This window comes from Kwoniella pini, chromosome 4 (assembly GCF_000512605.2).
Source record: "Kwoniella pini CBS 10737 chromosome 4, complete sequence".
Classification (NCBI taxonomy): Eukaryota; Fungi; Basidiomycota; class Tremellomycetes; order Tremellales; family Cryptococcaceae; genus Kwoniella; species Kwoniella pini.
The window spans coordinates 291512-317668 of record NC_091719.1 but is presented as its reverse complement, the minus strand read 5'-3'; the positions used below and the strand labels follow the sequence as shown (position 1 = coordinate 317668).

Sequence of the window (26157 nt, the reverse complement as noted above, 5' to 3'; positions counted from 1 at the left end):
ATCATATCAAGCATAAATAGCTCAGTCGCTTGGCTGCAGAGAGCAATCCTCCTCTATCATAATGTCCTCAACTTCAGACAGACCTAAAAGAGATCCTTTACCTAGGAGTTCTTCTTTGACAAACATAATGACTTTGACAAGTTTAGATAGATATTCTGAGGATTGGGCGGGAGCTTTAACGTTATTGGGTGAGTGTACTGGGCAGCTCTATTTTCTCCTATCCCATCTACTGTGGGAACATACAAATTCTTCGCACGCGCTCTTGCTGCCAAAACATACTGACGATATGGGTCAAATTATGCATATATTGAGTCGGATCACTAATATTGAATATTCAACCTTTCTTTTCCACTTAGATGTGATTGAAACTTTTTTCGATTCACGCTTGGACTTATTTAATCGTAGATTGAAAGCTCAATCTTCTAAAATTAAATCAAGAGCTGTAGAACTCTTACCTAAAGGATTAAGAACTCCAGGTGGAGGAGGAACTAGTATACTATACTTAGATGGAGATGAACCTCCACCAAATAATGAAGATAAGAATGATGGTGATAAAGTAGGAGAAAGGGATAGAGTTGGAGAGAAATATAGAAAAGAAGTTGAACGTGAAGTTGAGAGAATCAAAGTTAAGGTGAGTTAAACGGTCGAATGAAAATCACAGGTAATGGGTTGAATCAGACGAACTTTGACATTAAGGTCAACGTAAGGCGAGATGCTGATAAAAACTATTGGTCGTGGTTAGCTCGCAGCAAAAGTTACCCATTTATCCAGTACTTGGAGATCTGCACAGGTTGTTCGAACGAAAGATAAGATCTGTGAGTAATAGTCATCTCGACTGTCATCGATAAATTAACGCGGTAGGAGGCTATTTGCTGATTTCTTATATGAACTATGTAGCCTTCTTATTTGGCGTGATGAGTCTCGCATTTACTTGCTTGCTATACGGCATGGCACCTGAGTATTTCCCTCTGGTATACACTGTTCAAAGTGCTCTCTACCTACCATTAAGATTCTATACCTACAAGAAGAAAGCTTGGCATTATTTCTTATTTGGTAAGTGATACGAATTAAATCACAGAGAGTATTATCGCTGGCTGACTTTGCCTGTTAGAGTAAGTCAGCTTCAGCAGTATGAGCTAGCTACCATTCTAACGAGTATTTGCAGTTTGTGTTACTTTGTCAATATCCTTGATTTATTGTGGATCTGGGTTTTCCCTTCGTCCACAGTACTCTTTATATGTTGCTACCTTCTGACTTTGGGTAAGTCGGTCTAATCTTACGGCACTGCGCAGAGTCTGATATAGCTTTCCTAGGCCCCATCGCAAGTGCAATAATAACATGGCGAAACTCATTGGTATTTCATTCACTTGACAAAATTATATCCATATTCATACATATTTATCCAACAATCGTACTCTGCGTTATAAGGTGAGTATCCGAGTTTGAAGGATTGGATCGTGTATAACTGATTGCAGCAACCCCTTAGACACAATTACCCAAATGCAGAGGAGAGGTATCCTGGCCTGAAGGATGTAAACAATTATAAATGGTATACTATGATCTTACTGAGCGGCGTGCCATGTAAGTCCCTTTCAAGCTTTCCTTGCCTGAAACATTAGACTTCACTGACGGATATGACTCGGACAGATATTCTGTGGCAAGCTGCATACTACAAGGTCAGCTTGTGTCCGCAAAGACTTGTACCAAGGATGAAAGCTGACTTACTATACTACATTAGTTTATCTCCTTAGACAGGAAAAGCAAGATTGAGTCTGGCCAGAGGCAGAATTCCTTCAGATTGTGAGTCGAAGCGGTTATTTATCCCATCCGCCTGCAGCTGATGTATGAACTGCGAACCAGTCTACTGAATGATAAGCGTGGGCCTATCGGAAAGGCTTTGCAGGGAATAAAACCCGAACACCGAGAATTATGGTTCATCTTCGGTCAATTGAGTGAGTCTTACAATATTATCATACTCATTGATCTGCGCCCTTTGCTTGCTCGACAGCTATACTGACATCTAGAAAAAGTCTACAGCATAATATTCATGATTCCTCCTGCTACTTTGTTTATCAATAGCTCAAGAGCAAGTTCAGTGTTCTTGATCGTAATATTTGCTGTATCAGCTTGGAATGGAGCGAGTTTCTATGTCGAAGTATTCGGTAGGAAGTGAGTATTCTAATTTTCATCTTTACTATTCTCCATGCAAGAATTTCCCAAATTCATTTGTGCTCATATACTTCTTTTATGACAATCACGCTGATACATATATGATGATAGGTTTGAAAGAGAATTAGAAAAATTGAGAAAAGAGATGGAATTAGCATCTGCAACAGGTGTTTCATTATCAAGTACACCATCAACTCATCCAAGTGAAACAAATTTACATTCACCATCATTTACAGAAACTGAAAATACTTCTCCTCAAAGTGTTTATGAAGATGGTGAATCTAATTTTCATTCAAGAGGATTAGATGATAGTCCACTTATACTTCCTTCAAGTCAACAAGTTAAAGATATGGAAATTTCGCAATATACACTTGATAGAGCTGCTGAAGAGATTGATCGAGGACAAGAGGAGAAAAAGGATATATAATGCTATGTCTGGGAGGTATGACTTACTTTTCGATGTGCTGCTATAGATTTGACCTTTACATCTGTGGATCCTATGTATCGATAGAGAGATTTGTCACAAACTTCTTCATGCTATGCTAGTTCACTAATCCCACGTACATGAAAGTGACTTGCTTTTCATTACGGTCCTGAGCGTCGACTGAAACATCATGCAAAGCCCGTTGATATGCGTTGTACCAATACCCAGGTAAGAAAACATATACATACAGATATCACACTTTATTTAACTTGTATGAGTTATTTTCTACCAGCAATATCAAGAGGTATTTCCACGCAGTGGCTTATAAAGCATTAAGGTATGATGAAGAGTCAGGTCAAGCATTTCGAATTAGCAATTCGACAGTATTTATCAAGTTATTTTATTAGATAATCAAAATTGTAATCCAAATCATATATCTATATCCCAAGATCCATTCCATTTGAATAGCAAACTCATATTCTGGTTTGTCGTTTTGAATTAAGCAATCTTTCAGTTCTATAAGCTTCATAAAGAATTTCCCTTGTTGTTTTGATTAGAATTTTTGAATTTTCACCTAAGATATTTTCTTTTAATAAATTAAAATCATTATGAGAAGGATTAAAAATTTCAGCTTGACCCCATTTATATATTCTTTTTTTTCCTTCTAAATTTTCATCATTTAAAGAAGTTGAATTAGATATCGTAGAAGTAGTCGTTGTGGTAGTTATAATACTACTTCCTTTAGTTTTAGTTGTTGTTATAACTTCTGTAAGTTTTGAGTTAAAAATTGTATGATCAGGTAAAAAAATATGATATGGTAATTCTAATGAAATTTCTTCAATTTCATCTATTGGATTAATTGTAGGATTTATTGAATCTGGTGTAGGTGGTCTTTGATCTTCTGTTTCTGACAATATCGTTGATTCCATACTCTACAGTAAGTATTAGCTACCTGCCAAATTAAGATTTGAAGCTGAGCACACTAACCTTCCTTGTGATTTCGTCGAAATCATTAAAAATACCAAATCCTCTTCCTGGTATATCATATTTCTTATCTCCCAAATCCCGTCTGACGACAAATTTAACCTTGTTCAATTCGGATATTGTCAAAGAATCGGAATGAGTGAGTACGGGTAATACATTTGCTCTTTTCGATAATTTACGAATCTGCTCAAAATAAACAATCATCTGGTCAGTGGTCACATTTTCCAATAAGCTTTAACAAGTTCATCCACTTACAATATCAATCTCCGCGTCTGATACCTTCGCTGATGATGACGGATCGTACGCTTCGTTTTCTGCTGTAGACTTGAATGCCGGCTGATCATCATCGAATAGACCAACACATGACCAATCTACTATATCCAAGCCGTTCGTTGATTGCGGATGAAGGATCTCTCGTGCATCGATGAGGTAAATCACTGGCATATAGTGACAGAAGGCATAAGATAGGTAATTCACTTTGATTTCTTGAGCTCACCAAGATGTATCAATCCCTCTTCACCACCTGTCATTCGTCTAATTTTCCTTTCTTCCTCACACATGACTTCGAACCTATCTTCAAGTAATCTGATTAAACCACCTACTCCTCTCATCCTAGCTTTCGTGGCGAGTTCATCGTTCAAACGTAAATCTAATCCAGGAGTATCTATAATCCTGACTAATAATCGTTCATCGATAGTTGATATAGCAGTGTAAGATTTCAATTTGCTCGTTGAGTTTAATGGGATAGTTGTAGTTGGGTATTCTACCGTATTTAGCGTAGACAGTAAGAGGTTTATGAAGCTTAATTATTTCCTTGTCAGCTGAATCCGGACTAGGTACGTCACCAACGGATCAGCTCACCTTGTTTTACCTACTCCTTTACCACCTACTACAGCTATATTCAATTTACCAACAGTACCCTTCTTTCTTCCTTTTCTTCTACTTATTACTCTATGTAAACTATCTCTTGAGGGTCCAGATCCTTCTATTCCAGATTGAGATAATTTATTCCAAGAAGAAGGTGCTTGTTGATAGTTATAAATAGGTTGTGAAAATGGATGATCAGAAGACCAACCAATTCGTGATTTTCTAAAATCTTCTTTATCTTCATTGTTTATGATATCAAAATTTAAATTAACGTGATTTATAAGTTTTGGTGTAAAAGGTCTATGAAATTGAGGAAAAGAATTTTGACCTTTTCCTTTTGAAGATGAATCAATTAAACTTGGTTTTTTATTAAATGACATTTTTCTTTTAATTCCATCAATTGAATTTGGATTATTTGAATTATTTGATATATTTAATGGTGTATTTGGAGAAATAGGTGATTTTAATTGAAATTGAAATGGAGGAACTTCTTCCCAAGATGAAATATCTAATAAAGGTGTAGTTAAATCTGGTAATGATAAAGAAGGTCTAATAGGTTTATGTTTATTATTTGAATTTAATTGATGAGGTCTATCTCTTTTACGTAGAAAAGAAGGAGTCATTTTGATTTCAATTTAATCTATATTGTATTTTATTGATATTGATAATTATATTTGATTAAAGAGAATCAATTATGTTTATAACCATTAAGGATTTTGACAAAGGAAATCAAAGTGAGATTCATTCCAATTTCCAAAGGCTTTTTCCTGGATTTGAAAATGATGTCAGATGAGTGTTAAATTCAAAGATTGTTCTCGACTTCGATTGATACTCAACGTCGTTATATAATCTGAATCTTCATTGACCACATCAAAGAAAGTTAGTGAATTGTCAATAGGAAGATCTCTGTACACGCAGTTGCGTTTTCTTTTGTTGTCAAGAAGGGTCAAGTTTGGATTCCGATGATCAGTGCGTATACCAAATTGCGCTTTGTCCTTTAGTTCTATTTGAGTGAGAATTCCCAAAGGGAGGTTCAATGCGGCAGTAGCTTTACTCACCGTACAATATACCATCCAATGCATTCATCTTATCCTTTCTTTATATCCCTTTGTCAATATTATAAATCACTAATATACAACAACAGATTCTTTTTCATCGAATATATAAGCAAGCTTTGCGATGAATCCTTTAATTTCGTCGCGTCGAGCGTTTCAAACTTTCATTCCTTTTTCTTTCTCCCTTTTCTCCCTGAAAAATAAAGCTATATTCTTAGCCACACTTCCAAAATCACTTTGAATCTTGATATCTTCTCCTATCCATTTAGGTAATTTATTTTTAATTCGAGTTGTACTATATCTCTTATCAACAAGTAAGATAGTAGCGTAATCATTCGCATGACGGATTGCTCGACCTAAAAGATCATATCGGACAACTAAGTTAAACTCTATTACCTTTCCTATAGATGTGTCGTTCAACTCACCAATTGACTGATTAACCGCTCTCATACATAAATTCTCATACATCTCTCTACTTGATTCCTTACTATTTCCAGGTAAATTTTCTATATATTTCATACGTTCTTGTAATTCGATTGACCCAACATTGGCGAATGGTAATCCAACCATAATAACGCATCTTCCAAGCGAATCACTGAAATTAATACCTATTGAATCGCATCAGCGAATTCATTTCACAAAAATTGGATAGCTTATTTCGTACTGACCTTCAGATAACTTGCCCCCTACTACTGCAAATAACAATGCACCCGTTTTCTTACTTCTTTCTCCTCCCAAGCTGACCTACACAGCAACGTGTATCTTATCAGCCGATCATACAGATCCGTCAAGTCAAAGTAATATCAACACATACGGTCGAGATGGCCAAAGCATAATCTCTAAGGGTAGTTTCCACATCTCCACTAGTCTGAGGTTCAAAGAATAACTAAATCTCCTAATTATCAGCTTTAAAATCTACGATTATGAGCAAAGACAAGCGCACAGTCTTTTTTTCACCCAATTTGCTCATCAATCCTGAGTTGGTCCAAATAGACTTCACCTTATCTAAAAAGGCATATGAAGGAAGGAATACAACTACTCCGTCAGGGACTAATCCAATTACGGATTGAATTACGGATCCAAGTTCGGTCAGCTATAACAGAAGAGGAAATCAGCCATTTCTTCCGACAATATCCGAATTCTCATTCTCAGCTACATCTTAAATGATGACATACGAGCAGATCGTTCTCTCTATTGTAAAATTTGAATCCAAATTCCGTTTTCCTAGGTCCAACGCAAACTACTTGTGTTAGAAGATTCTCTTTAGGTATAACATGAGAACATGATAGAGTGCTAAATTGATTTTTTGGTATTTGCGGGAATAATTGTTGTAGGAAATCCGAAATCTGTCTCATATATGTTCATTAGCTTTCCGCCTCGTCAAGGAAGCTATCAAGACTTACAGGTTCCATCGTACCTCCCGCCAAGACCACACTTCTAGCTTCTTCTACGATTTGCTTGAATCTCTCAGCAGGATTCAGTAAGACGTATTTGATAATCACTGTTCGCGATCCATTCTTATCCTCCGACGAAAGGATGACTCTTCCGTCGTCTCGTGCATCGACCAAGGAAAGTAAGAAGGCCTCGACAATATGGAAAGAGGCAATTGAGGCGTGTCTTTGCGAAGACGTTCTGGATGCTTTCTCTGCATTCACCACCGAGTTATTTGTTAGCATTTCGACCACGAGACAGGATATGAGGCAGGATAGTTCACCTTCTTTCGCATTATTCTGCTCAGCAATGTATTCGGAAAATCCACTAATTTTCCTAGCCAATTTACTCTCTTTCAAATACTCAACCAGTTCAAGTGGATTCAATTGATCATTTCCTTTTCCAATCCTTTCCATTAAATCATTCACATTTAGCACTTCATGCTTGATTTTACTTTTCCCTTTTTCGTCATTACCTATAAAGTTTTGACACACTGATAATAACCCGTTCAACAAACTTAACACCTGACGAATTTTCAAAGAGTGAATGGACTTTAGTCTGTTCTTGAATCTCGCTAGATATTGTTGTAATTGTGAGATTGCGCTTGATATCGTTGTTGAAGTTAGTGTCGTTGAATGTATCGATAACAAGGTATCTATCAGATCTACCAAACCTCATGTAAGCTAGTCTCTGCCCTGGGACACGGGAGTGAGCTTACTGTGCGCCTCGTCGATGACAATTATCTGATCTTTCAAATTGATGTTCAGCGCTTCTCTTGCATTTTTCTGTAATAGAAGATTATAAGGTAGTGTAACGATCTTCAGTAAACCCAATCAGCCGAGTCGAGCAAACAATTTCACTAATAGCTGGAACAGAGACACGTACCTGACTTTGCTTCACCGCTCGCCTGGTGGCGTAATATGGACAGACGCAAGATTTACGTCCTATAGCAACTATATCTTCTATATCTTTCACGGAAGCCTTGAGATGATATCATGTCAGCTTTCGTATCAGGTCGGTGCAATTCAGCTCATATAGCACATACCAATACCGCATCCCTCGCATCTAGCATTATGCCCTCTTCCGCTTTTGTAGGTAAAAATTCACATCTCGTCTTACCTAGCCGTCATCGTCAGCACGAGACTACTGCGAAATCAACTCTGAGCTTGCAGTTTCACACAATGGTGACATACCTGATTTTTGCATATCTAAACAAGCTTCATTCATCCTTTCATCCCCTCCATTCTTAGCCAATGATCGGACTTTGTCATTTATGCACAGTTGTTTCCTACTTCCGAGGGGTACTAGACTGACCCCTTTCGTAGTCGATGGTCCAGCTTCAGCGTTATTGTCGAGGTCATCTTCTTTCAGCGGGAAAGAGGTTTTAAGTAATTCTGAAGTCAATTGACGAAGTTGAGTATGAGTACGAGAAGTATAATATATCTGTTTGATCAAAGTCTAAGTCAGCCACGACCATTCCGACTTATACGATGATCATGAAATAATCAAGAAATAACTGTAAATCATTGATATGCACTTTAGGTAAATCCTCTTCTTCAATTTCTTCTTGCTTGGCTTTAGGTCTAGTTGATTCGTATCTGTAATCATATGATAAGCTTTAAATGATATCAAGAATAACTCTACCTGACTTACTTTTCCATTAATTCTCTAACCTCCTTGGAGAGATACAATCCATCTTCTTCACCATTTTGTAAATTTTCATAAGGTAAAAAATCATTTTCATCTTTTATTTCTTTTATTTTTTTATCTAAATCATTCATTGATTTGATTTTTTTAATAACTAAACCTTTATTTAAATTCATCTTTCTTCTTATTTTCTTCTCTCTTTCTCTAGCTTTAGAAAATCTTTCTAATCTTGCTTCTTCAATTAATTTCATTTCATCTAATTTCATTTTAATTGAATGTTCAATTACCCATTTTGGTTCATTTAAATCATTTTTTTCATCCATATATTTTTCTTTTAATTGTTCAGTATATACTTCTGTTAACCTTTTTGTATGTTGATTTAACCATGTTAAAGTTGATGTTAAAAGTGATAAAGATTTACCCGTTCCAGTTGGAGATTCTACCTAAATAAATGAAAATCAAATCATCAATATTTTTACTCACACTTTAATTGATGATTCAGAGAGAAATTGTTAATAGATAAACTTACTATAGCTATTTTACCATCTTCTATAGCTCGAAATACTACTTGCATCAAATCTAATTGAATATCATATGGTTTCGGATAAGGAAATGGGAATGATGTGGGTGTTGGTAATCGTATTGAAGAGAGGGCGGAAGACTGTGAGTCTGACATGGTGGCACGTAGTCATGGTCTAAAGCCTAATTTGTTATTGATCTTGCAAGATCGTTCGTCTCTCTCTGACTCTGCTAGTTGAGCATGCTGGATAATCACGAGCTGATGGCAAGTATAGATTCCAGTCAACAGAAGTTGGAAATTCTCGTTGAACGCGTTTCATTAAATTATGACGCGTTTGATTTTCGATTTCGGTAGAATCCGAGCTTTGTAAAAAGTAATGTTCTCAACTTTATGGCTTTTCTACGTGGTTTCATTGGTGATTCGTTACTCATGTCGTTTGAATGCGGTAAGGCATAGCATAGGTTTATACATGAACGATCATTTTGAGAATACAACATCAATATAAGTGGGAAATTGTGTATCTACTAGTATACATATATACAAATATGTCAAAACACGCTACCATGAGGTCAGACTAAAAACAATAAATTATGAAAAGGTTGAAAAGTAATTCGAGAAAATCGATAGAAGTCAAATAATATCACAATACACCCCATCTTGGTTGATCTTCATTTCTAATCATATCCCTTAAGATATTCTCGGCAACATTGGAATTTGAATATCTCTTTTTATCATTGTAGGAATTTAATTGAAGTGAACATCCTACTTCACCAATGAAATGCCATGACCTGGTCAAGGTGAGGGAGTTATCAGTAATTCTTCTTCTTTTCTTTTCATCTGATTCATATTCATGTTGATTTTCTCGAAAATGCTTGATGGCGTCATAGGTTCGCTTGTACTCAATGGAGAATGGGAAATGCTGGTTGTTCGATTTTGTATCGTTGGTCTGGGAGGTATTTGAATTGGACCTGGAGCATGTACAACTTGATGTTGAGGATGGCAAGGGTATTGAATGGATTGGTGGGGATGGTGGAGGGGTGAGCAAGATTTCTCTTTTATTTGTATTGGATTCGTTAAGGAAATTGGAATTGATCCAGTTGAACTTCGAGGATGATAATGTGGTCGAGCGTGCTAAAGTTGATGACTTATCAGCAATCAGCTTCAATTGAATGTTTGCTAACAAACTTTGATGTAATGATAGTTAAGTGTTATAAATACTCACATATGGTAAAGAAGAAGGAGTAACTGCGTTAAGTGAATAAGAAGCCCATTCACCGTCACCTTCTTTTAAACTTTTTATTCTATTTGTGTGATGTTCGACAGATTGAGGGAGTAAATGTAATTCCCTAAAAGGCGATTTAAGATGAGTTCTAGAAACAGATGGTACACTGTTTGATCTTTTTCTACCATTTTCATGATGAGATTTGTGGTGTGAACTTTCGGAAGAAGATGAGATGGATTTAGGAGTAGGTGGAGTTGATGGTCTATGATGTTTGGAATAAGGAGGATGAATGATATGATTATAATGATGATGATGATGATGTGGTATGATTTGAGAGTCATGCGATGTCGATGAATCTTCTAATGATCTTAGTAAATCATCGAATGAAGGTAATATGGTTTTGATAGTTGAGGGTGACCTCAAAGGAACAGCATTGTTCAATTGTAGAGCTGACATAGTATTCCAAGTAGATCGGAGTTAATCAATGCGTAGTTAAGTGGTTAATTGTGGTTATTCGTTTATGGTTCTGTACGAGTGAAATGACGATGAATTGATAAAAGGAGCTGATGGATTAGTACTTTATATGATTGTTGATTTCCAGTGTTAGTAACTGCATCGGATTCTATCGCACCATAATGGGATTAATCGCATCACCTTTCAATTTCTATATGAAACAGCATAAGATTCACACAACGAATGGTGAGTTCCAATACTCGTACCTGTAATTGTTGGACCCCACACAATAGTGGTTTCCAAGTGAATGGGAAGGAGTAACGGAAGGTAGTGTGAATGGGTTGCAAATCACAAATCGGAGAATACCGTTCATATCACTTCGATCCGAGGTTATCCGATCATACTGTCATTGTTAAGTGTAGAAATACAGATGAGCGATACGGCCGTTTTTGGTTCCAATTGATCAAAGCGGAGCCGGATAGTATGATCATGATCCCAAGCATAGCGTGGAGACGAGAAGACAGTCAACCCATTTGTCACCTTGATGATAAACGGTCAAACAGTTCTAAGTTACCGTTAATTCAGAGACATGATTGACGATGTGATTGCACGTCCTGGTTACCATTCCTCCCCTGTCTGCTGACCATGGTGATCAGTTTGAACAAGTACGGATGTATGCTGATTACCTTCTTTTACTGTTACGCATCAACTCATCGGGACTGAATGGGCCCAATCTTCAATGAAGATGGTCAATTACACGGGTCGGAACGCCTCGCGCGAGCATGTTTCCACAGTGAAGGATACAGATGATAGATGCCACATTGCGGTAATCACGCTATCGCACTACTAACGCCGTAGTCACTTGTATGTACGTATTTGGGTCCCCGCATTTAGTAACTCCACTTCTGATACAATACACGATCACCGTCTGCCACCTCACACGATTCCAACACCATCCACCATCCACCATACCACCATACCATTTATCATTTACATCTCTCTCATCATTCATTGTTACTTCTTCAGCCTCTTTCGATTACACCAGAGCCAAATACGCCCTAACTCCAAATCGTCAAAGAGCGTCCAAACTCATATTTCCTAATACCTCCTTCCCTTTTTTTCACGCGTTTTATCTCGCTTTGTCAAGTTAAACTATCGATCTAATTCAGTCAAAATGGTTGAAGCTGTCATTAACCCAATCGTGCAAGCTACTGAAAATGTCGTAGCAGCTGCTAGCGAATTCGTATCTGGTAAACCATCAACCACCGAAGAAGATGACAAAAAGATCGCTGATATCCCCAAAGAAGATGATGGTCACAGAGTAAGCTGTCGTTTTTAGGTCAAATGTAAAAACGCGTCAGCTTATGACTTGTTAACACAATAGGTCTATATCGGTAACATTGCTTACACTACTACTGAAGAAGAAGTAAGAGAATTTGTTGCACCCGTAGGCGGTGAGATGTAAGTCAGCTTGCGTAGCCAACACCTTGGTCAATGAATGAGCTGACATTAAGCCGATGTTTAGTAAATCCGTTCAGCTCCCAACCAAGTTCGGTAAAAGACCAGCCGGTTATGCTTTCGTCACCTACACGAATGACACCGATGCTAACAAAGCTGTCGAGCAACTCAAAGATAAAGGTTAGCTCATTCTGGCACTTCCTCGGATGCAAAGTCAATGCTGAGCTGATCAGTTGTTGCATCATCTAGAACTCGGCGGAAGACAAGTCAAACTTGAACTCGCTCGACCAGCTGAAAAAGTTCTTGAAATCCGAAAGCTGAAAGACGAGAAACGTAAAGAGCGAAGAGAGGCCGTCAACGCCCAGAAAGCTGAGAAGGCTGCCGAATCCGCCAAGGCAGCCGGCGTTCCTACCAACGGTGACGCTAAACCTGCTGAAGGCGAGGAGAAGCCCAAGAAGAAGAAGGCCAACAAGCCTAAGGCAAAGGTGAGTTGAGACTACTCACTTGATCACATGACACTTCGTCCCTCTCCATGACACCTCCTATGCAGAAGCTGATCCACGTTTCCTCGCAGAAATCCCGACGAAGAATCCCAGGAGAAGGCGATGAGGGAGAAGCTGAAGGTGATGCTTCTGCAGATGGTGAAGCACCTAAACCTGCTTCAAAAGGCAGAATTGATGTGAATGGTGCTGCCGATGGTGAGGTCAAGGAGAAGAAGAAGAGAGCTCCCAAACCCCAAAAGGAGCGACAACCTAGACTTGAACTCACCGGCGATGATTCCAAGGTATGTCCTAAGCTCAGCTAGACTCGGCGCGATGTTAGCTGATGACACCAAAGAATACAATCTTCGTTGCCAACCTCCCATTCTCCGTGACTGACGAGTCACTTGCCACAATCTTCACCAACCTTTCTATCAAGGTCAAATCGGCCAAAGTAGTCAAGGGAATCAGAAAACCACGAGCTGGAGCCGCAAGAACTTTCAAGCCTTTCAGAGCTTCGAAGGGTTTCGGTTTCGTTGAAATCGAAAATGAATCCGAACAAAACGAAGCCGTAGAGAAAGTCGATGGAACTCTTATTGAAGATAGAAAAATCACTGCTAAGATTGCCAAGGAAATGAAGCCTGTCGAACAGGAAGAAGTCGCCGAAGCTGAAGCGTGAGCTACTTATCCGTCCACCAATCAAGGTGTTGTCTAGGAGGATGACAGCTGACATTAATAACGACGTAGTGAAACTACCGCCTAAATCCTTTAACCACCCTACAATCCTCATCAATATACGCATCTATAACCAATGTGTAAATCATCTTTTAAACGGGTCAAGAAATATTGAAGAGAAAATGATAATCATATATCTCTATATCTTTGGCGATCAGTACAACTCGCTGACACCTTGAGAGGTTGAGTGGACGAAGCCGATCTGGTTGGGCAATCATGTGATTTGATGTATATACCAATGCATCGTATATGACCCAAGTTTTACACCATCGCAGATACCCACTTGTAATCTATAATTCAGCTTATTAGTCCCACTGATGTTCCTGCATTGCCTCATCCATGATAATGATGGGCAAACTTGGCCCTTTCGTATTTGAGGGACCTTCTACATAAGGCCTTGTACTCAATAACAATATTCCAACATTAGCAAATTCATCATTTCAAGATAACGGTAATTTATTGGGATTAACCGTCTGACGAGTAAAACAAAATTAGATCATGCAGAAAGTACCGAAATCAAGATTGTTAAGTACCCACATGTTCAATCTAAGAATATCGTGATTCGATTTCAAAGTAAATTCAAATTCTTCCAAAAGTCTGTAAAAAATAAATTTAATTTCAATTAAAGCTGATTTATATCCTATACATCTTCTTGGGCTATCAATACAAGTCATTGAATTTGGCAAAATACCTGGATCTCGAGGCACGAGCGAAGGAACAGACGTCTTTCTAAGTACATTATTGCAATGAAATTTTGGTGATATCGGTGATTTTGATTCAAGTTCAGACTTGGAAGTAAATTTCAACGGCATTGTCCATGGAGAACTGGAAATTGGAAATGTAACTGTTGAGGGACTCTGAGTAAATTCCATATCTATTCTTAAGAATCTTGTTGGATTGAATTCTTTTCAATACCTCCTTAACTTCAGCATCGAGGTAAGGTAATTCGCCAGTAAGACAAGAAGTAAATGCGATGTGGCGTTTTGGCAATTCGTTCTCTTACAATTGATCCAGAGCACTGTAAACGTAATAATCCGCTTAGGAAAATAATATAATCCACCTTTTTGATTTGTAAGCGCGCTCAAGTTGACAGTTTATAGAGACTCGTACAAAGGTGAGTTGTTATGAAATGCATAAAAGGCTATATGGTGACAGAGAAGTCTTGAAGGTTACGAAACTTGTAAAGAAATATAAAGGAGAGACTATTGTATGTTCCGAAAAGTTTGGCACGATACGCGTTTTTACACCATAGATACAATCCTGGGAACTTCTCTATTGGCTTTGTTTGGTATGATGAAAGCTTCATTTTTTTACTCACCAGTGACCTTTAGACCATGCCCTGTATGCTGTCGGAGTCTCAGGTGAGCTTTTAAAGTGCATCTGCAATGCACAGCTGTCAGAATCCGTGATAAGCAGTGCCACAAAGCTTTTGGTGGGGAAAAATTAAGGTTTGTATGATTGCCTAATTTGACCTTCAGAAGTGATCAAATAGCTCATCATCCAGTGCTGCAATCACAATTGATGAATGGCTCAGAAGCAATGCAGTGTATTGAGCTCAGCTTCCAAGTCAGAAACTCAGTGTTGTTGCATATAAAATTGCAGAATAGCATAGGTCAGAAGTTGGCCATCTATGGTGTAAAAACGTGTGTCGTGCCAAACTTTTCGGAACACACAATATATTTACAGTACATATTATGAACTACTTAGGGGAGAAATATATTTCGAGCGAGCAAGGAATCGCGTGATAGCAACAAGAAGAACGATTTGATATTATGAGTTGAAAAGGAAAAGCGAAATGGTAATTAAAGAAACATAAATACAATCGATGATCTCCCTCTTTCTTCCGGTCCTTGCGAGCCGTACTCCCCGGGAGCCGAGCGGAAGGAGTACCATGAGTTTCTGTCACTAGAATCCTCATTGACAACACCCACAGAGTATGGCACCGAGTAAAGATGGTTTCTTCTAGTGTCTCTGTCGCTGCCATTCGGACTAACATTTTCCTCATGTGTCCCTAAACCATCGTCGTCTCGAGTAGATTGAGTAGATGATGGTTGATGCTCAGGAGAAGGGGAGTCCGCTTGAAGTGGCGTAGTAATAGTAGTAGCAGTGTCACCGAGACCTGTATGATCTAGATGGTATCTTTCGGCGGGTGAACTGAAATCGCTGGCGGAGGGGACTTGTTCGGAATGGGACTGATATCCTGTAGGACCACCATACGCTGGGCCACGATTATAATGAGCAGGGTGGCCACTCCAGGGAGGATTAGGTGTAACTTGTGGATCAGACCTATCAGAATAGACATGATGCGAAGAAGTCGAGTACCCATACCCATGCCGGCCATGTTGCAACCCCACAGAGCTGGAGTAATCAGACGAAGGCTGTAACTGGCCGGAGTAAGGATCGGACGCTGCATCGGAATGATTGCCTTTCGCTGAAAGATAACGATACAGATCAGCTTGATAGTTATGCAGGCAATTACATGCTTACCCTTTGTATCTTTTTTTCGGTTTTTGGTGGCAGACTGTGCAGCCCTGCTTGCCCAACCTTTGATTTGATGGGGTAAATCAAACACCTTTTCCAACACATCTGATAGCTGATTGACCGTTCTGTCGACTTTACTTCGAGTGCCGGCTGAGTGTTCGGATGACATTTCGTGATATAAATATAATCGATAGGATTTGCGTTTGAAAGTGAAGTACTGAATTGGGATAGTTGAAGTTTAGTGAAAAAATAGGAATAGGAAATCGATCAGAATTCCCCCTTTTATATCTGAATAATAATATACATTGACCAGATAAGCGATTATGCTTGATGACGTCGAACCAAGCTCCGTCGTTCCTCAAGGGGTGTGAGTCAATGGACGAATATTTTGCAACGTGCCAGAGCGTATATGTGACGATTTTTTGGATAATGGATCAATGACGACACGTAAATTGTATCGACTCGAATCACGTTCCTTCCTACCAAGATCGAAGTGATGGTCATAAAGCATCATGAGATAAAAAAGGATTACACGGGTATAAAAGAGCATCGTTCAGTGAAACAAGAATCATGAGTATCTGACAAGTTCTTCAAAGGATATATGTAATCAAGCTGAAGAGCCACAACTTCTTGAAGAGTGAGCTGATCAAAGGATCAGCTTAACAATTTAGACAATGCACTAATTGACGTGTATGAGAAATGCTTGTATGACGTGTTTGTTATAGGGTGTCCGTGTTTAGTAGGTTTTTGACCGTACGGTGGGTCGCAATTATCTCGACGGCATTGCCGTACAAGAGAGTCTTATCAAATAGTGAGAGGCACGGGAAGTAAGAAGAAGAAGAAGAAGAAGAAGAAGAAGAAGAAGAAAGGAAACATCATTTGTTAGTTCAACACCGATCGATATTTGACTCGATTCTCAAGAGAAAAATACATGAATCCTATAGTGCTAGAAGAAGGCAAAAATGAGGAGAACTTTAGGATACTCGCCAAATGTACCTACTATACTAACATCACAAAATTGTGTTTGGCTTCAACTTAAAACATCAATCAGTATGGCTAGTTATCATATGACCTCAGATGATAATGGTGAACCACCTTATGTCGATTGTTTCTCGAAAGAAGAACTGGATGCGAGCGGTAAATTAAATAGTACAGTATAAGGAGAGATATAAATCTATACTAACCTGCTTCTCACAACCTAGAAACCTCAAGGCGGTAACCAAGACCCATCATAAGAATAGGAGAGACGACCAATACTACGGGCAACCCAGGTCGTATGTCGAATTATCATATGACTTCAGATGGTAATGGTGAACCACCTTATGTCGATTGTTTCTCGAAAGGAGAACTGGATGGGGAATCAAGACCCATCATAAGCATTGGGAAGACGACTAATACTAGACTCAACCCAGATTGACCATCGACAGGGAGTAGACTGCAATACTGGCTACCCTCCTATCCCCATATGAACGGTAGGAAACGACAATAGCTAGCAAGCCGCCTCAAGTCTAAAAGTACAATAGGGTCTTCCGTTGTGATAAACGTGATCGAGAATTAGTTGATACGAGCTTATATAGATGTTCATATGTAATGCAGAACAAAAAATTCCACAGGCTAGTATTTATGTTTTTGTCATTTCAGCCATTTCAGATCTTTTCTTAATCCATTAAATAGCTTCATAATGAAGACAATTGATCTCGAGCGACTCAAGCGGGACAATCATCTATTATGCAATTTTATGAATAAAAATTACCTTAAACTACTCAAACAAGATCTCCCAATCAGACACAACGCCAACTCCAGGATTCTTAACAATCAAAACACTACTCTTTCCTTCTTTCTTACCGTTAGACGCCACTCCAGGCGAATATGTGAATGGAAGTTCTACATTATCAGATGTGATTGATTTAGGCTGTGCGTTTAACCCAAATATAATAATTTGTTCAATTTTCACATGAGCAATGAGTTGAGCCCAGTTGTTATTCTCGTCGTAAGGTACAATTCCTTTTTCTATAGGTGAAGAACCCGCTGATTTAGGTGTGGATTTTAATGTTTTGCCGTCGAAATTGAATGATCTCCAAATATACTCTCCATTTGTATAGCCATATCCGACTCCATCATCTTGATACAATTGTCCAGTTGCCTGACCGTCCTTGTCCAAGGCAATTGTAAGTGTGTAAGGATCTTGCCACATCAGCGGAGAAGATCTTCTGACTCTTTGTCTGGAAGGAACGATTGATCCACCTTGAATGAGTAAGGGGAAAGTCGACAGTGGGGTTTGAAGAGTAAGTGTTTGATGAGCTTTGGCTGGGTACAACTGGTTGGTGAAATAGTCGTAGTATGGCTACAGAGTGGATGTGCTTGTCAAAACTCATCTGTCACAATGATCCGATACAGCATAAAAAGACATACCTGATTATCTGATATATACACTTGAGCAGTTTCCGCGCCTTCTTGGACAACAGGCTTGAAGAGCAATCCAGAGTCTCCAACATAGTATTGATCATCATTCGCGAAACCTTGTTCGTCTCCTGGGAATACAGCATATTGTGGTCTGCGATGTATATATGGATCAGCTCTCCGGCATCCATCGGACTGCCAGCTGTACCTACCTCATGATTGGAGAGCCGGTCAAACTAGCATCGTGGAAGGCATCGTACCAGACCGGCAGTAATTGATATCTCAATCTGATTATATCCCTCAAGTACCCCCTGATCGGCTCATCGAATAAGTATGGTTCTCGTCGTTTCGTATCGATATGAGCATGAGCTCGGAAGAATGGCATGAATGCTCCCGCTTGATACCACCTGACCAGCAGTTCCGGAGTAGGGTTACCGAAGAACCCTCCCACGTCGGCTAGCAAGCAGTGTCAGCTATCAGTCCGTCGAGGTCGACAGTTTTCGGATAGCTTACCTCCACTGAAGACCATTCCTGCTATGTTGTTGGAAAGTAACATGGCCGTTTCACCAGCAAGGTGTTCTACATCAGGTCAGCTTGCGTTGGACCGCCACGAACGAACCGCTCACCCCAATCTCCCATGTTATCACCGGTCCTGTCAAGAAAATGTAAGCTTGGTGGTTGAAATGCTGAAAAGCCCGACTTACCAGATGGCTCCGAATTTCTGCGATCCAGCAAAGAAAGATCGAGACAGGACGAAAGGTCGTTTTGCAGGGCTTTCTCTTGCAATTAGAGCTTGAGCAGTTTGGTTGTGCTGTATCCCATTAATCAGCTGCGGTAGGCCGACAGATATCAACAGACTAGTACTTACGAAGAGCATACCATTGATGTTGTGTACATCTCGATGTTCCCACCCTCCAGCATGGATGTTGTCTCTTGGCATACTTATTTCAGGCCCGTCGAACACGGAGGGCTATTGCCACTGTCAGCTGAGAGTTCCGTTGGCGGGATTCGGTTGACTAACCTCGTTCATATCGTTCCAGATGAACAGCGCGTTAGTAGATTCCTACTTCATATGTATGATCAATTTATGTTAGACTGTGAGAAGCACAAAGACAGCTGACCTTCCAAGTCTTCAAGTCAAACATCTTCGTCCACCAAGCCCAAGAGTTGGGATTAAAGAAGTCGACGTAAATACTACTTCCGGGCCAACACCAACCGTCGTAATTGCTACCATCCGATTTCTTGACTTGAACATCAAGGTCTCTAGTATCGGCATAGATTCTATAGGAGTCGGATTTCTTGACGTGCGGATCAACGATTGCGACCATCTACACGGGGACAACGATTATTAGTTCGGCTCCGGTGTCAGCAACAGGTTCATGTCAAGACGCCTGGCTTACCTTTCTACCCTTACTAGCGACGGCGTCTAGCATCCGAACGGGGTCAGGGAAAGCGTTTTGATTCCACTCAAAGTACTTTCTATCGGCCGCATACTCAATATCCAGCCAAGTCACATCTAGTGGAATATCATGTTCATCAAACTTTTTGTCGACAGTCAGAACATCGTCTTCATCGTTGTAATTCCATCTACATTGGTGGTAAGCTGTCGACCATTGTGGGGGTAGAGGGGTAGGTCCAGTCATTTGAGCGTATTGTTCGAACAAGTTCTGCGGCTTAGGTCCAGGTAATAGTAGTACATCCACAATACCTGATTCGGACACCCAGTGAGTTCTTACTGCATCGCTGTCGTGCCTAACATCCACGAAAGTATCCGACCCTACTAAATTTAGGACACCGACAGAGTGATCAACGGAATGAGCGTGTAGGAGAGGAATAGCACCATAAAGCGACATTGGTGAGTCAGCGAGATATTCGAAAATATCAACGTTGAATAATCGATATGGGTCCGAGTAGTGTGAGTTGGAGCCGGTAGTATCAGGGAGTGACAAAGGCGATGCGTGCTCGGGAAGACCATAGACATGTTTGACTCCGGGGAACGTCAGATCAAGACCGAACCCTTCAGGACCTATTTTACGTATCGTTAGACAGCTTCACTAAGATATCGCTGATAATGCTTACCCTTTGGTTTACTATCGGTCCACCTTTTCCAGGTCTCCTGGAAAGCATCGACATCGCTCTCCTCGAACCAGCTTCGATCCTGCTCGTCTCCTTTCAAAACTATTTGTTCAGAATCACTTAAAATTTCTGCGGTCTTCTCAATCTCCCTGTTTCGAAAATGCTCCATGTGGAATAAAGATCTTTCATTGAACACAATCTCTGGTTTACCATTTCTAAGTTGAATGATCTTTAATGGGGAATGTTGAATGTCCAATGAGAGTTTCGATGATGATGGACCGTAAGAGATGGAGCTCTTTCCCGAAGACGATTTGAGGACAGCTGAAGAAGACAAAGAAGGATCCGGATCTACTAATGCCCATTTAGCAGTTTCGTTGTACCTCTTAAATTGGGATTTTGTGTCAATCTCATCTATTCTGATTCTAGCGATGCCGTCACCTTCAGCTAAGATGTCAACTTGAAGCTCGAATCTGATCTCGGGATATAAGGAAGACGCAAGAGGCCATTTCCAAGAACCGTCTGCTACAGCTATAGGTGAAGCGAGGGTATAAGGCGAAGTGAAGGTACCTGATGGAGCAGCTTCTTGCTTTGTAGCTATAGAACGAAGTCTTCTACAGAAGGAAGATTGCGAACATTTCTTGAAGTCTTCTTCTTTAACACCCAGAGTGAGAGGGAGTAGCAAGGTTGTTATGCCTACTACACAGGCTAGAAGGGAGATTATAGACGACCGCATCTTTAGGAAGATGAGTTTGCCTCGTTAGAATGATATCCAAGCCCAGACCCGTTTTTGAGATGTGAAGTTGAGAAGGTCGAGATGTTGCTGGTGTATAATCAAACCCATCAGTGACCCTTTGAATCGCAGGGACAATGATGAGGAGTGAGAAGCTGTCAATGGTAGCCTTTGCTTTCAGGATGAGGAAATGCATACATGTTGTCATAGCGAGAATGTAATCCCAATTTTACGCGTCAGCATTGCGGGGTAAATCATGGGGAAATGAGATTAAACGATCAATGCCACGTTGTTTAGCGAATGACAAATTCATGTAGTGGGAATTTAATTCCGGTATGTGGCAATTTGCCACTTTGATTCAAAGTTGACAGTGTTCGATGAGACTCGACCGATTCGTGCCGAACCGCGTAATCTTGTAATTAATCAGGTAAATCATCAATAATCTATTCAGAAATCATAATCTCATAATCTTATAATCACAATCATATAAAACCAAAAGTCATCTCTTCTTGTCCGATTATTCAAACCAGTGAATACCAATCTTAGATCTAGACGGTCTATCACATTCTCCTCTTCACTACATTCTCTTGCTGGTCAATACAGTCTTACTGTAGCCTTCATTGCACGGAATCATGTCGATACGAGCAATATCATTGCGTCGATTACCCCGACAATCATCGTCAATCCTTCGACCTTTATTATCCCGATCTTACGCCACTCCTCAATCGCCAAAACCATCTAGGAATGCACCACCACCTTCAGGCTTAGAAGGTCTGTTCGGTGGAAGTGGGAAAGCCGGAACTACTGTGGCTCCCAAACCACCAGGATCGGAACCACCATCGGGACCTTCTGGACCTAAAAACCCAGAAGGTGGTATACCGTCAGAACAATTACCCGAAGATCAAAGAGAGCCTGCTGGTAGCGAAGAGCCTAAGCGTCATAAGCTGAGCGAACAAATAGGTGGTAAGGCTGGAAAGAAGATCGGGACTGGTGGCAATGGAGGAGGATCGGGTGGTAGTGGTGGACCATCAGGTGGACCTGGCATGCCTGGTGGATTTGGTGGTATGACACCAAATCAACTACTGCTTGCTGCCCTATCGACCTATGCTCTATGGAGCATCACTCAACCCGATGATGTACGAACCAAGGAAATTACATGGCAAGAGTTGTAAGTCCTCTCGCCTCACGTCGGCCGATCAATACTGATTTTCCATGTCCTCAGCCGTAATTCCCTACTCGCTCGAGGTCTCGTATCTTCGCTGGAAGTAGTCAACAGGAGCAAAGTCAGAGTGCATATGCACAGTCCTCTCAACTCGTCTCAATCACCACAACCTAATGCTACCGGTTCCTCCAATCTTCCTTCACCCGATCACGGTCCCGCTCCTTACTCATTTACCATCGGTTCTTTAGAAGGCTTTGAGTCTCTCTTGATCTCTACACAGGACGAACTAGGCATTCCAGCTGCGGAACGTATACCTGTTTCTTATCGAGAAGAGATTTCAACTTTCCAAACCATCATGCATTTCGCTCCTACCCTTCTTATCGCCGGTTTATTGCTCTGGATGGCTAGAAGAGGTGGATCAGCCATGGGTGGCGGTGGATCAGGAGGAGGTATCTTCGGTGTTGGAAAGAGTCGTGCCAAGATGTTCAACAAGGATGAGCAAGTGAATGTGAGGTTCAAGGATGTAGCCGGTATGGATGAAGCCAAAGAGGTAAGCTAGCTCACGACTGTCCGTTATAGGGGATGTAAACTGATTCTTGGTGTGATTCAGGAAATCATGGAGTTCGTCAAATTCTTGAAAGAACCCGCAAAGTATGAGAAACTCGGTGCCAAAATCCCACGAGGAGCCATTCTCTCTGGTCCTCCCGGTACAGGTAAAACACTTTTAGCGAAAGCTACAGCGGGAGAAGCGGGTGTACCATTCTTATCAGTCTCAGGATCAGAATTTGTTGAGATGTTCGTTGGTGTTGGTCCATCGCGAGTCAGGGATCTATTCGCAAATGCCAAGAAGAACGCACCATGTATCATCTTCGTTGATGAGATCGATGCTATCGGTAAATCTAGAGGAAAAGGAGGATCTTTCGGTGGAAACGATGAAAGAGAATCAACTTTGAATCAACTTTTAGTAGAAATGGATGGTTTCGGTACGAATGAACATGTGGTCGTGTTGGCCGGTACGAATAGAGCGGACGTTTTGGATAATGCCTTGATGAGACCTGGAAGATTCGACCGACATATCGCCATCGACAGACCTGATATTGGAGGAAGAAGACAGATCTTCGGTGTTCACTTGGGCCCATTGACACTCTCAACGGACCTCAAGAGCGAAAAGATCGCGGAGAAATTAGCACTTCTGACCCCCGGATTTTCCGGTGCGGATATCGCAAATGTGTGTAACGAAGCTGCACTTCGAGCTGCTAGAAGAGGTGGAGAATCAGTCACAGAGGACGATTTCGACGGGGCAATTGAACGAGTCATTGCTGGTCTTGAGAGAAAATCAAGAGTACTTGGCAAAGATGAGAAGAAGACTGTCGCTTACCACGAAGCTGGGCATGCTGTTTGTGGTTGGTATCTTGAACATGCCGATCCTTTACTGAAAGTATCGATCATTCCTCGAGGAGTTGGAGCTTTGGGTTACGCTCAAGTAAGTGTCTTTCACCGTGACTTAGCAAGTTGATCAAAGTCATCATGCTGGATGCTGACTTTCATTCCGATCGATTAGTATTTACCAAAGGAACGATTCTTATTTACCACTCAACAATTATTAGATCGAATGTGTATGACTTTAGGTGGAAGAGTGTCCGAAGAGATATTCTTTGGAAAAATCACAACAGGTGCTCAAGACGATTTACAAAAGATCACAAAGATGGCTTTCGAAGTCTGTGCCAATTACGGTATGAACCCCGAAATCGGTCCAATCTCATATGGTGGCAGAGATCAACAATCCGAAGGATTCCAAAAACCTTTCTCTGAAGCAACTGCCGAAGCACTTGATAGAGCAGTGAAGAAGATGGTAGTTGATGCTCATACAAGAACTACTGAATTATTATCTAAACACAAATCAGATGTTGAAAAAGTTGCTAAATTATTATTAGAAAAAGAAGTTATAACTAGACAAGATATGAGAATGACTTTAGGACCTAGACCATTTGAAAATAAAGATGAAATGGATGATTATATTGAAGCTCAATTAGATAATATTCACAAAGAAAAGAAAGAGCAAGAGTGAGTATTCGTCCAGTTCTACGTTGTATTGACTTCGGGAAAAGAGCGATTACTAATAACATGGAATTTTGTTAGATCACAAGATGGTCCAACTCCTCAATTAGCTTACAAGCCAATCGATATTAACAAGGTCGATTAAGTTTTCATTAAACAATCAGACAAATCACCGTTCATCAATCATTTCTTCTGCATCCACATTCAATATGTACAACAGGTATTCATTCTGCATCGATCATGATATAGTTTTTATTTTCGGCGGCAAGGCGGATTAAAGGTAGAACAGGTTGATATAGTCATAAATGCATTGAAATCAAGCCATATCAAAATATACATTCATTATCGTCGTGAGCTTGTAAGAGGTTGGATAATGCAATTGATGATCATTCAATTTTCATACCGTTCCAAAGTATTGGGTATGTTTATAGGTTTTCTAAGTTTAGGTGAAATGACATTAATCAAGTCTGAATTGACTGCATCGTATCTGTGAATGTCATCTCGTTCGTTATTTGGAAACCTATCATATTGATGATTTCTACTTTGAAAATGTGTTCCTTGATTTCGCTGAAAATGACTTTGGAAATTCAAAGTTGAATAATTGTTCAATGTTGATATCTCGTTGTAAGGTGTACTACATATAGGTGATTCTTTTATAGTTTTTAGGTAATTCATTATGATGCGATAAATGTTGGTTCCTAGTTCTATGTCAGAAGATTTTGAATTTTCAATTATGATTCTTTTACATCGTTTTGAAAATATGATTTGATTGAATTTTGGACTTACATTAATCCATGATGGTTTTCAGAAATTTCATTTCCTTCAATAAAATTATGATAATCATATTCAAATTCCCTATTTTTATCATCTTTCAGATCTGGTTGATATTGAGAATAAGTATGAAAATGATGATTTTCATTAGGAAAATTCGAGTGAATTTGATTTACATTATTATATTTTGATCTCTTTGAATTATATTTCCCTTGAATTGGAATTGTCATTGGCATGGGATCTGGTTTAATGGGTGAATTGATTGGTTTCGTAGAAGATTGACCTATTGATCTGTAAATTTCATCAAGTAGATCAGGTACAATAACCTTCCTAATACGGTACCAATAAAACCGCTTACGGAGATTGGAATAGATCGTAGATCATATTCAGATTCCACATAATCATAATACATCTGATCATCTCTGAAAATTTGGATTCTACCGAGTTTCAAAGATTTAGATTTTCTTCAATTTACATTTGTTCTTGATCATTTATACCTATTTTAGATTTCCGATTGTGCTTTTTCATGAGAGGGGTTTTAAGGTGAACATCGCCTCTGTGGTCAGTAAGATTAAGTATGAACAGTTAATAAGAATGATTAACCAGCTTAGAAGTCGTCAGTATTTGGCAGTACATAATGAAACGTATAATGTATGCAGCGAGGTGATAAGCTACTGAAGGGTATTTGACAATGCAGGGGTGAAGAACGAAGATGAAACGCATACATACATACAAATGAACACAGAATGCCAGAACACAAAATGCCAATGCGTATGAGCGAGGTACCCCCAAAAAATAGTCCAAGCAGACTGAGTTATCTCACCCAGACCATCTTGTAATCTTTCTTCTTTAATTCAGTTCATTCGCAGCTATCTTGATACCGCAGAATTCTCGTAATTCCACATTTCTTCACAAACTCCGATTTAATGGTCCCATGCGATCGTTATTTACGATTCGATTGCAATCACGCTAAGCTCAGGATCGATATGCTTCACACGTGAACGTAAACGTGCCTTAAACAACGTTATGATACCA

At 39.8% G+C, this 26157-nt stretch overlaps 10 protein-coding genes across 10 annotated transcripts; 4 read left to right on the top strand and 6 right to left on the bottom strand.

Annotated features, from left to right (window-relative positions):
• Window positions 1-61: 61 nt before the first annotated feature.
• Window positions 62-2596, top strand: I206_103120 (uncharacterized protein; the record flags this gene model as incomplete). Its single annotated transcript, XM_019153641.1, has 12 exons — window positions 62-188; window positions 357-631; window positions 743-815; window positions 898-1057; window positions 1166-1260; window positions 1314-1428; window positions 1487-1581; window positions 1648-1676; window positions 1739-1800; window positions 1861-1952; window positions 2031-2169; window positions 2281-2596. 12 exons carry the CDS (start codon window positions 62-64, stop codon window positions 2594-2596), a joined length of 1578 nt encoding a protein of 525 aa, XP_019013802.1.
• Window positions 2597-3066: 470 nt separating this feature from the next.
• On the bottom strand, window positions 3067-5067 carry I206_103119 (uncharacterized protein; the record flags this gene model as incomplete). The annotated part of the gene is made up of 5 exons (XM_019153642.1): window positions 3067-3525; window positions 3581-3760; window positions 3833-4014; window positions 4074-4378; window positions 4439-5067. 5 exons carry the CDS (start codon window positions 5065-5067, stop codon window positions 3067-3069), a joined length of 1755 nt encoding a protein of 584 aa, XP_019013803.1.
• A 588-nt stretch (window positions 5068-5655) lies between these two features.
• Window positions 5656-9253, bottom strand: I206_103118 (uncharacterized protein; the record flags this gene model as incomplete). The annotated part of the gene is made up of 15 exons (XM_070202684.1): window positions 5656-5855; window positions 5925-6107; window positions 6168-6243; window positions 6314-6385; window positions 6443-6592; window positions 6675-6845; window positions 6903-7144; window positions 7214-7594; window positions 7649-7748; window positions 7816-7911; window positions 7976-8049; window positions 8124-8373; window positions 8468-8528; window positions 8584-9020; window positions 9107-9253. 15 exons carry the CDS (start codon window positions 9251-9253, stop codon window positions 5656-5658), a joined length of 2640 nt encoding a protein of 879 aa, XP_070058785.1.
• A 484-nt stretch (window positions 9254-9737) lies between these two features.
• On the bottom strand, window positions 9738-10775 carry I206_103117 (uncharacterized protein; the record flags this gene model as incomplete). Its single annotated transcript, XM_070202683.1, has 3 exons — window positions 9738-9934; window positions 9997-10228; window positions 10320-10775. The coding sequence occupies 3 exons, from the start codon at window positions 10773-10775 to the stop codon at window positions 9738-9740; spliced, it is 885 nt and encodes a 294-aa protein (XP_070058784.1).
• Window positions 10776-11946: 1171 nt separating this feature from the next.
• I206_103116 (uncharacterized protein) lies at window positions 11947-13388 on the top strand (the record flags this gene model as incomplete). The annotated part of the gene is made up of 6 exons (XM_070202682.1): window positions 11947-12093; window positions 12157-12233; window positions 12298-12410; window positions 12480-12715; window positions 12805-13014; window positions 13068-13388. 6 exons carry the CDS (start codon window positions 11947-11949, stop codon window positions 13386-13388), a joined length of 1104 nt encoding a protein of 367 aa, XP_070058783.1.
• A 1858-nt stretch (window positions 13389-15246) lies between these two features.
• On the bottom strand, window positions 15247-16094 carry I206_103115 (uncharacterized protein; the record flags this gene model as incomplete). Its single annotated transcript, XM_019153646.1, has 2 exons — window positions 15247-15875; window positions 15932-16094. The coding sequence occupies 2 exons, from the start codon at window positions 16092-16094 to the stop codon at window positions 15247-15249; spliced, it is 792 nt and encodes a 263-aa protein (XP_019013807.1).
• A 793-nt stretch (window positions 16095-16887) lies between these two features.
• On the top strand, window positions 16888-17342 carry I206_103114 (uncharacterized protein; the record flags this gene model as incomplete). The annotated part of the gene is made up of 2 exons (XM_019153647.2): window positions 16888-17062; window positions 17167-17342. The coding sequence occupies 2 exons, from the start codon at window positions 16888-16890 to the stop codon at window positions 17340-17342; spliced, it is 351 nt and encodes a 116-aa protein (XP_019013808.2).
• Window positions 17343-17684: 342 nt separating this feature from the next.
• Window positions 17685-21134, bottom strand: I206_103113 (uncharacterized protein; the record flags this gene model as incomplete). The annotated part of the gene is made up of 11 exons (XM_019153648.1): window positions 17685-18269; window positions 18338-18479; window positions 18538-18781; window positions 18839-18904; window positions 18952-18977; window positions 19030-19136; window positions 19194-19295; window positions 19347-19388; window positions 19447-19653; window positions 19726-20351; window positions 20405-21134. 11 exons carry the CDS (start codon window positions 21132-21134, stop codon window positions 17685-17687), a joined length of 2877 nt encoding a protein of 958 aa, XP_019013809.1.
• A 629-nt stretch (window positions 21135-21763) lies between these two features.
• On the top strand, window positions 21764-24496 carry I206_103112 (uncharacterized protein; the record flags this gene model as incomplete). The annotated part of the gene is made up of 5 exons (XM_019153649.1): window positions 21764-22299; window positions 22354-22843; window positions 22904-23776; window positions 23855-24357; window positions 24433-24496. 5 exons carry the CDS (start codon window positions 21764-21766, stop codon window positions 24494-24496), a joined length of 2466 nt encoding a protein of 821 aa, XP_019013810.1.
• A 637-nt stretch (window positions 24497-25133) lies between these two features.
• I206_103111 (uncharacterized protein) lies at window positions 25134-25506 on the bottom strand (the record flags this gene model as incomplete). The annotated part of the gene is made up of 2 exons (XM_019153650.1): window positions 25134-25413; window positions 25481-25506. 2 exons carry the CDS (start codon window positions 25504-25506, stop codon window positions 25134-25136), a joined length of 306 nt encoding a protein of 101 aa, XP_019013811.1.
• Window positions 25507-26157: the final 651 nt, after the last annotated feature.